The 15481-nt window shown below is 44.4% G+C and overlaps 1 protein-coding gene across 1 annotated transcript in view; it reads left to right on the forward strand.

Moving 5' to 3' along the window:
* LOC142834778 (uncharacterized) overlaps window positions 1-15084 on the forward strand; it is a 44199-nt gene extending 29115 nt beyond the window's left edge. The window contains exons 5-9 of the mRNA XM_075947637.1: window positions 2072-2374; window positions 4455-4652; window positions 10403-10609; window positions 12712-12933; window positions 14926-15084. Of these exons, the coding sequence (XP_075803752.1) occupies window positions 2072-2374; window positions 4455-4652; window positions 10403-10609; window positions 12712-12933; window positions 14926-15084 (1089 nt within the window). The remainder of the gene's footprint in view (window positions 1-2071; window positions 2375-4454; window positions 4653-10402; window positions 10610-12711; window positions 12934-14925) is intronic.
* The last annotated feature ends 397 nt before the right edge of the window (window positions 15085-15481 follow it).

Raw genomic sequence — 15481 nt, forward strand, 5'->3', positions numbered from 1 at the left:
AAGAGGCGGTCCAGCAGTTAAGAAGGCTTGCTGCACCAGCACCAGGACCAGAGAGTCTGGATCCTGACACCTGTAACAAGCCAGGCATTGTCAGGCCTGCCTATAGCCCCAGCACAGCAGGGGCCAGGACCGGGTGGTCACTGTGGTTTTCAGGTTCAGTAGAGACCCTCCTCAAAGGAATGAAGCAGACAGGGATCGAGGGGGGACACCTGATATCTTCCTCTGGCCTATGTACTGTCTCTTGAGAGCACACACACACACACGCACAGTTGTGTACATGTGTACACGTGTGTCTATACCACATACACATTCAGCAACTCCTTTCAGAGTATTTCCAATTTTTATTTGTATCTCAAGTAAAGGGTTTTAACATTTTTCTTTTTTTTTTTTTGAGTTTTCATTACGAATCTCTCATTTTTATAGAACAAAACAAAACAAACCACCAAGAATTGGAATCCACAAAGTTTTGGCTTTGCTTCCCTGCTCCTTTCCCCTCCAGGTTCCTAGTGAGATCTAGCAATACAAACTCATCATTACCTCCATTCTTCTTCTTGCTTTCCCTGTCCACCAGTTTCACCTAACCATCACAAAAACCTCACAGCAGCTGAACTTGCTGACTCAGCTGGTGGACTTCTTCCACAGAAGGAGCTTTAGTAGGGCTAGTGGGCCAGCTCAGCTGGTAAAAAGCTCTTGCTGGAAAAGTCTGATTACTGTTGTTCAGTCCTCAGATCCCTTGATGGAAAGAGACAGTCAACCCCTGGAAGCTGTCCTTTGACCTCCAGACTTGCACTGTGGCGTGTGTGCTATTTGCACACACACACACACACACACACACACACACACACACACACACACACACACTGTCTATATACAACAATAAATGAAAACATAATCCCCAGGGTTATCTATTTTCTTGTCATAATTACAATAGAAATAGGCTAGGAGGAAGAGCTATGACTTCTTTCATTTACATTATGGAGGTTGGTATACTTGATAAACATGATTCTTTTCTTTCTTTCTTTCTTTCTTTCTTTCTTTTTTTTTTTTTTTTTTTTTTGTTTTTCGAGGCAGGGTTTCTCTGTGGTTTTGGAGCCTGTCCTGGAACTAGCTCTCGAACTCACAGAGATCCGCCTGCCTCTGCCTCCCGAGTGCCGGGATTAAAGGCGTGCGCCACCACCGCCCGGCTAACATGATTCTTTTTCTTTTGCAGTATTCAGGGATTGATTTTAGGGCCTCTACAAGGCTAAGCAAGAACTCTCCCACTGAGCCATAGTTTCATTCCTACTCGAGTATAATTCTTTGTGAAAACATCTGTTTCTTTGACAGCTCTTTACTTACGGCTTTATTATTCATTGGTGACCGTTGCCTGCATCAGTTATTTCATTAGGAGTTACAAAATGATGGTTTTCAGCTGGGCATGGTGGCACACAGCTGCAATCCCGGCACTAGGGAGTCTGAGCTATGGGATCTCTAGTTTGAAGCTAGCTTGCACTCCATAAGACCTCTCAAGAGCTCAAAAGGAGCCAGTGCGGTGGCTCAGAAGGCAAAAGCACATTTCATGGCAATCTGATGGCTTCGTTTTGATTCCTAGGACCATGCGATAGAAGGAGAGAAGCCAGTTGTCCTCTGATCTCCATATGAGACCATGGCACATGCCACCTCTCTCACAATGATAATCAAAAATAATAAAATAAAGTGATCACTTATAAGTTCCTTCTGCACCTTGAGCGTGAATGTTCTGTAGAGTTTGCCCCGTCAACAAAGGGTTCGGGTCACTGTTTCAGTTCCCACTTTTTGCTCTCATCTTTCCTTCTTTTAAATCTATGCCTTGTTTCTTAAATAATACTGTTTCTTTTCTTTTCTTTTTGTTTTTTGATTTTTTTCAAGACAGGGCTTCTTTTTGTAGCACTGACTATTCTAGAACTCGCTCTATAGACCCCGCTGCCCAGCAACTCATGACTAATTAAGGCTCTTTTCTCCTAAGGTTTTGTGTTATAGTTCACAAGAAGGGACAAATATATCTGTATTAAGTTTCAGATGGGACGTTTAATCGGTGTGTTGGTACATTTAGGACAATGGCGGAGCTTCTGACTTTGAGAGAGACATTGTTTACTCTGAAGGACCATCTGATGGGCAAAACATTGTGGGTAAATATCAACAAGATTTGCTCCACAAAGAAAAATTAGCCTTTGAGTTCGACAGACCTCCAAACTCCTGCAGCTGGGAAGCCACGCCCGAGCAAGCCCATCACCAGGATTTCCTTGGCCAGTTGGCTACTCTACTGAGTGACAGCATTGGCCCCATACTAGCCACAGAGGAAGCGGTGAAAGAGAGGATCCAGGAAATGGGTGCAAATGAGCAGCTGTGGAAATCTGTAAGTGTGCTGTCGAAAAGTTGCTCTTTCCCATGTAATTGGTGCATGTTTCTGTGTATGCATGTGTACCTATGCATGTGGCTATGCATGCACACGTGTGTCATGTGGAGGCCAGAGGTTGAGCTTGGATGTGTTCACCAGAGCTCACTGACTTGGCAACTTTGGGTTCTAGAGAATCAGCCTGTCTGTCTCTAGCGCTTGGATTACAGATGTGCACCAAGCTTTTTATGAGTGGTAAGTCTTCAAACTTGGGTCCTCATGTTGGCACCGCAAACCATCTGAGCCATCTCCCCCTTTACCCAATTTTATTAGTTTAATGTGTAGATTTTGATATTAGCCAATTAGTAAGAACTTTCGTTTCGTTGCAGTTTTTAAAGATTTGTTTCTATTATCTTATTTATGTATATGTGCGTATGTATGTGAATGTATGCTACTTATATGCATCCCCAGGCAGGCCAGAAGAGGACCTCAGATCCCCTTGAACTAGAGTTGTGAGTAGCCGTCAGCTCCCTGACTGTGAGGGACCTCTGCAGCCACCAGCCAGAAGATAAGGATTCTCAGGAAGCCAGAAGGAGTTCAGTTCAACATGGCTCCGTAGCTGGTGTTGATTGAGAGTCTGACCCCAAGCAGTTTCTTTTAAGCATATTTAAACACAGCACAGTTTGGTGAAAAACTTTCCTCAATCTTTTTGGTGAAAACCTAACTCAATCCCTTGTGCACAGTAAACCTTATGCTACGACTACATCAAAACTTCCTGTAAAGTACATGTGACATCTTTCATAAAGATGGGCTCTATTGATGGAAAGACTCATGATAAGTATCTGGGGGTGTATCCAATATGGTTATCTTGGCCACACAAATAACGCAAAAGGTTACCAGGTTATTAATCACATCGGCTCCCAGACTTCAGGGCAGAAAGCGGGTCCCGCATCCCTCTCTTTGAAGAGATAACCCTGCATGTTTAACATTCCTAGTTCCTCTAGTCCTTCTCTGTGAGCACGAGGACCTCTGTGCCTCCCACACCTGACCTGGGTGTTGGATGCTGAGCCATCTCTCCAGCTCTTCATTGTAAGTTTGATTGCATTTTTATTGCTAAGCGGAAGAAGAGAACAGGCTGTCCTCAATTGTATTGGAGACACGATAACTTGGTTAGAACACAGAGTCCGGCTGTGACCCCAAGTTCCACCCTCTGCCAGCGGCGTGTTCTTGGGCAGCTTACTTATTGTACAAGCACTTTACCTCCGTTTGTAATTGGAGCGAAGAGCTGTCATTCCCACTTTCAGTGTGGTTGCAAAGATTCAGTGGGTTAACAGATGAAAAGTGATTAGTGGAGTTCAGCACAGGATCCATACATCTTCGCTTAATAGTACTGTATTAGCTGGGCATGACAGCCCATGCCTATAAACCCGGGTTGTAAGAAGCTGAGGGTATCATTGTGAATTCCAGGGCAGCCTGGGCTACATAGCAAGACCCTGTCCCAAAGAACAGCAGCAAAAATCAGTATGCAACTTTATTTCCCACTATGAATATATTTTATCTTTGTGTACCAAGGCTTCCTATTTATTTCTTAAAACAATGGCTATATCCATTATCTATAGATCTATAGTATGATCCATAACTATAATACTAGGATTTGGGAAGCTAAAGCAGGAGAAATGTTGTGAGTTCAAGATTTTTCTGGCCAATAGACTAAAAATCTGTCTCAAAAATCCAAACAACCAGTGTTGTAGATTTGACTGTGCTTCACATTCAGTGAATAAGAGCACTTGCTACTCTTGCAGAGGACCTGGGTTCAATTCCTAGCACCCATACAGTGGCTCACAACCGTTTGTAATTCCAGTTCCAAGAAAAGACCTGATAACTTTTCTGGTCTCCTTGGATACTGAGCATTGTGTGACACACAAACATACATGTAGGCCAAACACACATTCACACACTAAAAAAGTACATGTCAAATCTACTCATCTATCTAGTCACTCAGTGCCACCTCAGCGTCTATAGAAGTAGAACTTGCATATACTTGGAATGGTGTGGGACGCCTGGACACATGGGAATGTTTATTTAATGTCGTGTCTTGCAGAAAACTGAAGCCCTGCAGCAGGAAACTCAGATGCTCACGGAGAGATTGGAGCAGCTGTACCACCTTTATGGAGAAGCTGCTGCAAGGTTGCCCCAAACTGAGGGAAGTTACACTGGACAGAAAAGACCCCTGCAACACCTGGAAGGACAGGCTGCTGTCAACTACTCCCTGAGGAGTTTCGACACATGCAGGAAGAAGGTAAGAGTCTCCCAAGGGTGACGAGGCTCTCTGGAAAGGGTCACATTTTATTCTACCTTATCAATAGCTTAAACATGACTAAAGCGGCTAAGGCTATTCATGTCTTTCTGTGTTGTGTGTATGTATGTGTTAGCATCTTACTGGGTAGCCCTGGCTGTACTCAAACTCGCAGCATCCCCGTCTCAGCCCCCCAAGTGCTGGGACCACAGTGTGCACATCCGGCTTATACTTTTCTTGGGAATGAGAAAGAGGGGAATTTGCCTCGAATCCTTATTGCTTTTGATTTTCTAAAAAAGTCCCTCATCTTTCCTTATCTCTCATATGTATTTTGTGTATATATTTGATAAGTATTATGATGGTGCTTGCTAATATGAATCTTATTTTTAATATTATTTTTGGACAAGGTTTAGTTTGACAATATAATATAGCCCAGGCTAGACCAAAACTCTCAACATAGCCAAGGCTAACCTTAAATTTATAGTTCCTCTGCCCCTGTCTTCATAGTCTAGCTGAGATTAGAGACATGTACCAACTCCTCTGACTGATAAATAACTTAATTCACTTTAAATTTTTTTTTAAGCCGGGGCGGTGGTGGCGCATGCCTTTAATCCTAGCAATTGGGAGGCAGAGGCAGGCGAATCTCTGTGAGTTCGAGGCCAGCCTGATCTACAAGAGCTAGTTCCAGGATAGGCTCCAAAGCTACAAAGAAACCCTGTCTCGAAAAACAAACAAACCAAAAAAAAAACACCCAAAAAATTTAATTGAGCTTTTTAAAAATTTATTTATTCTTTTTTTAATGTGCATTGGTGTTTTCCCACTCGTGTCTGGTCCCCTGGAAGCTGTGAGCTGCCATGTGGGTGCTGGGATTGAACCCAGGTCCTCTAGAAGAGCAGCCAGTGCTCTCAGCCACCAAGCCATCCCTCCAGCTCCTTCATTCACTTTTAAATGGGACGAACGGGAAATGCACTGAAAGGAATGGCTCCCTCGTGGTGGGATTCAAGGTACCATGACAGGTGACATGACGGGCGTCTGTGAGGGGCACTGATGACATTCCTCAAACATTCCTGTGTACGCCATCCACCTTCTCGGCTTCCTGATTCCATGTTTCTGTGAGGGAAGGGGCAAACCGAAAGGATAGGAATGGCTGCAATTTTATTTCCGGGAGTTTCTGTTTCCATTTCAGCCACTCAGCAAAGAACTCTGTGCCATGTGCTAACCTGTGCCACACTCTTCTAGAATGATCTGGCTTGACATACAACCTCACTCATCACTGACTGTTCACCCATCAGTGTGCGTTTGTGTGGTTTCCTTTGATGTGCTGGGAATCAGAATCTTATCATGTGGCTTCGGCTGATCTAGAACTTGCTACACAGACCAGGTTGGCTGCAGACACATAGAGATCCACCTACCTTTGCCTCCCAAGTGTTGGGACCATTCAGTATTTTAAAAAAAAAAAACCAGCCGGGCGGTGGTGGCGCATGCCTTTAATCCCAGCACTCGGGAGGCAGAGGCAGGAGGATCTCTGTGAGTTCGAGACCAGCCTGGTCTACAAGAGCTAGTTCCAGGACAGGCTCCAAAGCTACAGAGAAACCCTGTCTCGAAAAACCAAAAAAAAAAATAAATAAATAAAAATAAAAATAAAAAAATAAAAAAAACCCAGAAAAAAGAAAGAAGCAAACAAACAAAACCCCGAAACCTCTGTCATTGGGGCTGAAGAGGTGGCTCAACAGTTTAGAGCACTTGTTACTCTTGCAGCGGACCTGGGTTTGATTCCCAGCACCCATATCATGGCTCACAACTATCTGAAATTCCAGGGGACTTAATGCCCTATCCTGGCTTCCTCAAGCACCAGGCATGTCCACGGTACACAAACGTGAATGTAAGCAAAATGCTCCATCATTCCGAAATGTTTGTTTTTGCCTTTTGAGACAGGATCTCACTATGCAGCTTGATATGGAGGCCAGGCCAGCCTTGAACTCACAGAGAGCTGCCTGTCTCTGCAGCCATTCAAGTCCTGTGTCACCGTGCCAAGCTCACTCTGAAATGATGTAAAAAAAAAAAAACGTGCCTCACAGTAATCAAGCTTGAGCATGCCTTCTGCGCCTGCTTTTGAGCAATAATAATTCATTTATATGCAAAAAATTAAACAATTCATTAGATTTTAAGAAATTCTTTCCACTATCCTTTCAAAAGGTCTCAGGAAAGCAATAGTAATTGTCCCATTCCTCTTTCTGCCTCTGCCATCCCAGGAACCAATTACTTAGGCATGCATCATTCAGCCATCGCTGCGGTACCTCACCATTGCAATAAAGCCAACATCACAACCAATTGAGTCTGGTGACATTTTCTGTTTGTTTGTTTTTCAGTGCATAGAAAAATCTCAATGACATTATATTGTAGTCTATTATGTTTCCACTCTATATAATACATATGTCAAAACAAACTAGTAAAGTGTTCTTTAGAAAGATAAAGTAGACAGCCCAGGCAAGTTTTTCTAATGAAGGTGAAAACAAGCAACGCTTGTGTGATGATTTGAGCGAGAACGGCCCCCCGTGGGTGCGTGTATTTGAATGCTTCTTTCCTGGTTGGTGGAACTGTTTGGGAAAGAATTGGGAGGTGTGGTCTTATTGGAGGAGGTGTGTCACTGGGTCTGGGCTCAGGCTTTCTCTGCCTCTAACTTGTGAATAAGAGGTAAGCTCATGCCGGGAGATGGTGGCACACGCCTTTAATCCCAGCACTCAGGAGGCAGAGGCAGGCGGATCTCTGTGAGTTCGAGACCAGCCTGGTCTACAAGAGCTAGTTCCAGGACAGGCTCCAAAGCCACAGAGAAACCCTGTCTTGAAAAACCAAAAAAAAAAAAAAAAAAAGTAAGCTCTTGACTACTGTTCTGGTGCCATGCTCCCTGCCAAGATGGTCATGAACTCACCCTCTGAAACTGTAAGCAAGCCCCCCAAATTAGTGCCTCCTTTTTATTTATTTATTTATTTATTAAAGATTTCTGTTTCTTCCCCGCCACCGCCTCCCATTTCCCTCCCCCCTTCCCCAATCAAGTTCCCCCCCCCCTCGTCAGCCCAAAGAGCAATCAGGGTTCCCTGCCCTCTGGGAAGTCCAAGGACCACCCACCTCCATCCAGGTTTAGTAAGGTGAGCATCCAAACTGCCTCGGCTCCCACAAAGCTAGTATGTGCAGTAGGATCAAAAACCCATTGCCATTGTTCTTGAGTTCTCAGTAGTCCTCATTGTTTGCTATGTTCAGCGAGTCCGGTTTTATCCCAGGCTTTTTCAGAACCGGGCCAGCTGGCCTTGGTGAGTTCCCGATAAAACATCCCCATTGTCTCAGTGTGTGGGTGCACCCCTCGCGGTCCTGAGTTCCTTGCTCGTGCTCTCTCTCCTTCTGCTCCTGATTTGACCTTGAGATTTCTGTCCGGTGCTCCAATGTGGGTCTCTGTCTCTGTCTCCTTTCATCGCCTGGATGAAGGTTAATATTCAGGAGGATGCCTATATGTTTTTCTTTGGGTTCTCCTTCTTATTTAGCTTCTCTAGGATCACTAATTATAGACTCAATGTCCTTTATTTATGGCTAGAAACCAAATATGAGTGAGTACATCCCATGTTCCTCTTTTTGGGTCTGGCTTACCTCACTCAGGATAGTGTTTTTTATTTCCATCCATTTGCATGCAAAATTCAAGAAGTCCTTGTTTTTTACTGCTGAGTAGTACTCTAATATGTATATATTCCATACTTTCTTCGTTCATTCTTCCATTGAAGGGCATCTAGGTTGTTTCCAGGTTCTGGCTATTACAAACAATGCTGCTATGAACATAGTGAGCATATACTTTTGTTGTATGATAGGGCATCTCTTGGGTATATTCCCAAGAGTGGTATTGCTGGGTCCAGGGGTAGGTTGATCCCGAATTTCCTGAGAAACCGCCACATTGCTTAGTGCCTCCTTTTATAAGTTGCCTTGATCATGATATCTCCTCACAGCAATAGAAAGGAACTAAGACAATTTATATGCACAGAAAAGGAAAATATAAAAGGATATTTTACCCTCTAGGGCAACAAATAAAAAATCTAGGGACTCTTGGTGGAACTCAGCTATGGAGCGTGTGCTTAGCATTTAAAACCTTGGTTTGATTTCCATCACAGTGGGGATGGGGAGAGAAGAGAGGACAGGGAAGGGGGGAGGAAAAGGGAGGAGAGAAAACAAGGAGAGAGAAGAGGAGATTTAAAAGAAATACATTCATATAAACAATATAATGAGAAAAGTCAGATCAAAAATCCCCAAGATATTCAGAATACCAAGAAAGAAAACTATTGGGCTTAAGAAGTCACTCCAGTAAGGTGGTAGATAATAAAGATATAAACACACGGGCTGAGGAAGTTCAGGTGGTAAAGCACTTGCTTAGCCTAAAGGAAGTCCTAGGTTCCATACCCAGTAACACATAACCAGGCACGGTGGCACATACCTGTAATCCCATCATTCTGGAGGCAGAGGCTGGGGGATCAGAAGTTAGGGACACCCTCAGCTATGGTGAGTTCTAGTTCAGAGATCCATGAGCACCTGTCTCACAAGCCCTCCTCCAAAACACCGATAAACTCCAAGACTCTGAGGAAACAGTGTCATATGAGAATATTTTCTTTTGATTATCTTCTATGAATATATAAATATATACACGAATATATATATGGTTTTAATATTTATTTATTTATTTAAGATTTCTGCCTCCTCCCCGCCACTGCCTCCCATTTCCCTCCCCCTCCCCAATCAAGTCCCCCCCCTCGTCAGCCCAAAGAGCAATTAGGGTTCCCTGCCCTTTGGGAAGTCCAAGGACCGCCCACCTCTATCCAGGTCTCCTAAGGTGAGCATCCAAACTGCCTAGGCTTCCACAAAGCCAGTACGTGCAGTAGGATAAAAAACCCACTGCGATTGTTCTTGAGTTCTCAGTAGTCCTCATTGTCCGCTATGTTCAGCGAGTCCGGTTTTATCCCATGCTTTTTCAGACCCAGGCCAGCTGGCCTTGGTGAGTTCCCAATAGAACATCCCCATTGTCTCAGTGTGTGGGTGCACCCCTTGCGGTCCTGAGTTCCTTGCTCGTGCTCTCTCTCCTTCTGCTCCCGATTTGAACCTTGAGGTTATATATGGTTTTAAAGACAAAATTCTCTGTGTAGCTCTGGCTGTCCTGGAACTTGCTCTGTAGACCAGGCTGGCCTTGAACTCAGCAGTCCACCGACCTCTGCCTCCTGCTGGGATCAAAGGCGTGTGCTGCCATTCTATGAATATCTTAGCACAACTGAAATAAGTAAAGCCTTTTACTATATATTTTTCCATATAGCAACATCACTATTATTTTAATAGATATGTTAGAAGTAATTTTTAGGGAATGTATATTTTATCATACACAGTTTAGCTCTTCTGACTTGACAGCGGCATGGGTTCCATTTTTTCCATTACTAGTTATACTGCGCATCATGTTGTGGGTGAATATTTATCCAAGTACTTACTACATTTTAATGTGTTCCCAGGAAGGTGGATGAATCTCTGCTAACACATAATACTTATTATAAAATTGATTGCTTAACACTATCTTATACGGCACTGAGTCATTTTCATTTACACATTTGATTTTCCTGTTGATTTTACTAGTTCATATTTATGCCAACAGATATTCTACTTGTGCACTTAGCATTAAATCTCACCCAGAACATATTAAAGTGCAGTTCTTAATTTCAATACTCTTATCTACAAAGGAAAACTCTAGGCCTCGGACTGCCCAGCCGGATAAACACAGGAAGTTCAAACAGTTAGAAATGTTACTGGATATCGAGCAGAACTGGAAGATGGCGGCAGCCCCAAGAATGGAGGAGAAAATTCAGAGACTCCACAAGCAGCTTACCGATTTGAAACTGTCAAATAAAAACATGAAAACTCAACTGACAAGAATAAATATCCTTAAAGTAAGTGAAGGGGGACGGGGTTGTCAGACATTTCCCCGTGCTTTGGGCCCATCAACTCTTATACCTTTTACTTGTTTAGTTTGTTACTAAGTGGCCTGAGCCAAGCCAAAAAGAAAGAACCAAATTAGGGGTCTGGAGAAATGGCTCAGGGGTTAAGAGTACCGGCTTCTCTTCCAGAGGACTCAGGATCAATGCCAAGCACCCATCGGATGGCTAAGAACCATCTCTAACTCCAGTTCCAGGGGATCCAACCTGGCCATCTTCTCACCTCTCAGGCACTGCATGCACATGGTATATAGGCATACATGCAGGCAAAACACCTAGACACGTTAAATAAAACATAAATATTTTTTAAGGGGCCAAATTATTAGTGGAAAGCAAAAAAGGAGATTTATTCAGTTTGGTCACATTGTGAAGAAAGACGAAGAGATCCAGTGAATTCCCCAAGTCCATCTTTGGGGGCTTGAAATGAGATCACAATTTATTTTATTTTATTTGAGATCACAATTTAAACATCCACATTTAGTCTGAACGTTCCTGGTCAAGGTGAGGTCCTCCCTACCATTGGACCCATTATTGTCTGGGCCTCAGCCTCATCCCGTAAATTGGTCTGACAAGTTTGAATTTTGTAAAATTTCCTCCAAGCAGACAAGTTTCCCTTCTGTCTGGTGACTTTTCCTTCTCCCAGCATGAGGTTTCTGTGCAAATTTCTTTGGGGTCATTTCTTGAACAGGCTGATAATCGATTGAGAAAAACTTTGTCTCCTTAGAACAGCTTCATTCCTGCTAGGTCATTTGCAGTGCTGTGGCGAGTGCACACGCACACATGTGCACACACAGGCACAAATGCATGCACACACATGCATAAACATACAATTAAAATAATTTTGTATACATGCAAAATAATATTAAAGCCTATAACCCAGTGGTTCTCAACCTTCCTAATGCTTCGACCCTTTAATACAGCTCCTCATGTTGTGGTTACTCTAACATTATTATTATTATTTTTTTGCTTTTTTTTTTAACTGAACTTGCCTCAAGTTTATTTGTAAAAACAGCATAAGGTCCTGAACATCTGCAAATACTATGTAGGTGTTCACACCAGTCCATCTGTCTTCACACTGGCAGACTGCGACCTTTTTTATGGGGCCTTCACAGGGGCCTGGGCACCTCTGGGAGCCTGAGCTGCAGCTGAGGCCTCTGCCTTGGCTTGAACCTTGGGCTTTGTTTTTTGGAGACTACGACTCCTGGCCATGTAGCTTCTAATCCGCTTCCCAAGCTTGGGGTGAGCAATTAAAGCTAGACGGGTGAGTTTGCGGGTGGGGCCCTTTGGCACCTTGGGCTTCACCAGGGCCTTGATGGCCTCCGCACGAGCGCTCATGGCCTTTGCATTATTTGCCTGCATCTTCTTCAGGCCTTTCTTGTTGTGCTTCTTGGCAAAGCGCATGTTCCTCAGGAACTTGGGGTCAACCCCCTTGAGAGATTCGTATCTTTGTGACCGGGGTTTCTTGATGCCGTTTCTGTGCCATTTCCGGGACTGGTTGTGTGTGGTGTGGTTCTTGGACTTGGCCATGGCTGGACGGTAATCAGCGGCTCCCCAAGCGCCTGCGACCCTGCTTTTTTTTTTTTTTTTTTTTTTGCTTTTTCGAGACAGGGTTTCTCTGTGGTTTTGGAGCCTATTTTGGATTTTTTTTGAGACAGGGTTTCTCTGTAGCTTTTGGTTCCTGTCCTGGAACTAGCTCTGTAGACCAGGCTGGTCTCGAACTCACAGAGATCCGCCTGCCTCTGCCTCCCAAGTGCTAGGATTAAAGGCGTGCGCCACCACCGCCCGGCTTCCGTGTATTTTTTAATGAAGTGTTTTTTGTTTTGTTTTAAGGCATGTGAGCCAGGAATGGTATCACAAGCCTTTAATCCCAGCGTTAGGGAAGTAGAGACAGGAAGATCTCTGCAAATTCAAGGCCAGCTGGGTCTATTTACCAAGTTCCAGCCAGGACTCTGTTGTGAGACCCTGCCCCAACACAAAGTTGAGTTGACCAGTCTGTTGCTTCCAGATCTAAGCACATTTTTCCTCCTTCCTTCCCCTTCCCTTTTATCCTCACACAGGACAAGACAATTGAGAGGCTCAGGCAATCTGTAACAAAAGTTGAAGCAGTGAAAGACAAGACCGCTGCCAAAACAGACAACCTGAAAACCGCACCTGACTCAGCAGCGCAGGCAGTGAGAGCGGAGAAGGAGAGGGTCTGCCAGGTGCCAGCCCCGGGCCCTCCTGAGCCCTCCACCACCATCAGGAACGCACTGAAGGGCGTCTCAGGACGGGAGCAAGAGGTCTCTTACAGCTATGTTAAAAACAGATTTCATTGCCGTGATCAACACTCACCTCAACTTAGACTTTAGCTAACTTTGACAAAAAGGGACATTTTGGCTAATGGCATCAGAGATGATTTGGACTACTGAGCCCCTTACAAGGCCTTCCTTCTTCTCTTCTTGGTGTCTGTTTTGGTAGCAGCTGTTGTTTCCCATAGGACAGGGAACACGGTCACTGAGAAACATGTAGTTTGATATTTCAGTTCTGTGACGGGGTGCATCTTATCACCTGAACAAGTCAGACAATATTGTCTTCCCGTTTTTGTCCTAAGGTAGTTCCATGTAACTTGTTATTTATCCACTTTATATTTCTTAAAGACTGCTTTGTTCCTAATCACGAGGATGTCTGCGTGAGCATGTGCTGTGTGTGTGGCGTTCTCAGAGGCCAGCGTCCCTGATCAGCCACAGGTGACTGGTAGCCACTTGGCGTGCAGTTTGGGACTTGAACTCTGGTCCTCTGAAAGAGGAATATGTGCTCGTAAGCGCTGAGCAGTCTCTCTGGCCCCTTATTCCCGTTAAAGTCCTTGTATTTGCCCCATCTTTCCATCTTCCTGCTTTGGAGCCCTTACCAGGTCACTAGACTAGATGATTATTTTAGCTGAACACTGCCCTCTTCTGTTGGGAAAGCAAGGGTGCATGTTTTAGTTTTCTCCCTTTCCGTTTCTTTCTTCTTTTGGGTACTGGTACTGATGCAGGGCCTCTCAGATGCTAGAAAAGCACACCAAGCTCTGAACCCTGCCTCTTAAAGTCGTCCTTTTGAGACAGGGTCTCCTCACTCAGTTGTCTGAGCTGGGCTTGAACTCCTTCTGCCATCTCTGGTTCTCATACGTCCAAACCTCTCTGTTTTCATCTCCCACTGGCCAGTGTGCCAATCCCCCCAGGTCTCAGGCTTGTTAGCAACCTTGCGTCTGGGGATTAAGGCTCTCCGTGTCACACACCATCTCATGGAGTTCACCGTCCTCTGGAGCTGGTTCAGGAAATTCATGTCCCCCTCACATACGAAGTGAAAGCTGTTAACTTTCCTTCAGTTGGCTTTGCGGGTGATTTTTCATTCGTTGTGCTTGTTGGTTTCTTTGTCCTTTGGAGTAAGGATGGAGAGATGGGCATCGAAGGCTGTTGTTTCCAAAGGCAGTTTGTCACACCCAGGAGCACACGCCAGAAGTACCCAGTGCAGGCGATGGAGGCACACGGGTCACCTGAGCCCAGGAGTTGTGGGCTAGACTGAGCATAGAACAAATATATAAAAAAATACGTTGGCGCGATGGCTCAGCGGGGTAAAGGCGCTTGCCGCCAACCTTCCCAGCCTGTGTTCAAGCCCTGGGACCCACTGGGTGGAAGCAGAGAACGGACCCCTGAAAGATGTCTTCTGACCCCCACACAGGCATGTGCAAATGAATAAAAGTAAAAAAGTCATTACATTATGAATGAAATGTCAGTAGTAATAAAATTAGGTTTAATGTACAAAAGTACAAAATGAAAAAGAGATAATAGCTGGGTGGTGGTGGTGCACGCCTTTAATCCCAGCACTCAGGAGGCAGAGGCAGGCAGATCTCTGTGAGTTCAAGGCCAGCCTGGTCCACAAGAGCTAGTTCCAGGGCAGTTAGAACTGTTACACAGAGAAACTCTGTCTCGAAAAACAAAAACAAAAAAAAAAGAAGTCCTGTAATTGAATGGATTTTTCTATCTTGAAAACACAGCTGCACCTAGGCATGCTTGTGAGCCTAGTTGTAATTGCAGCATTTGAGACAGAGGGAGAAAGTGAATTCAAGCCTAGCTTAGCTGCACAACAAGACCCTCTGATCATCTCCCCACGCCCCACCCCCGCCCATGGGATGTATCGCATTAAAGAAACATTCCATAGAGTTACATTTCCGTCTGCGCCAATTTCATCGTCCACAATGACGGGGTGACTCACGGCAATGATGTATTGATTTTCTCGGCGGTTCCTTACAGCTTGCCGACTTTCGAGACACCATTATGAAGATGTTGGGGTTGAACATGAAAACAGCAGATAAGGAAGCCATTAATCAGCTGAAGCTTGTCATCCAAGTTTATGAAATCTCCAAGAAGGTAAAGGCGGCTTCTCATTGTGAGACCGGACAGGACAAGTGAGCACGTTCCGCCTCTACTTGCTGTCAAGAACTCACTCACGTTCTTACGGCACTGTGAGAATAGCTGTCTGTGAATAAAACGGGGAAAGTTTCGCTACAGTCTCTTCTCTCCCGTGTTTGATGTTTGCCTTTACTTTGTGATAATCTTTATATTTATTTCTCGCTCAGTCTTGATTGTCACTGGTGATACATGATAATTATCTAATTACCTTTACCGACAGTGTTTTAGGCAGGATATGAATCATAAACATATTCTTAGCCGCAATATTTATAATCACAGTCAATAGCCCATGTCTTGAAGGAATGATTTATTGGATAACAACCCCCCCCCTTAGAAAAGCAGATAATGTTATATTCTCTCTCTCTCTCTCTCTCTCTCTCTCTCTCTTTTTTTTTTT

The sequence above is a fragment of the Microtus pennsylvanicus genome, chromosome 14 (genome assembly GCF_037038515.1).
Source record: "Microtus pennsylvanicus isolate mMicPen1 chromosome 14, mMicPen1.hap1, whole genome shotgun sequence".
In the NCBI taxonomy this organism is placed as follows: Eukaryota; Metazoa; Chordata; class Mammalia; order Rodentia; family Cricetidae; genus Microtus; species Microtus pennsylvanicus.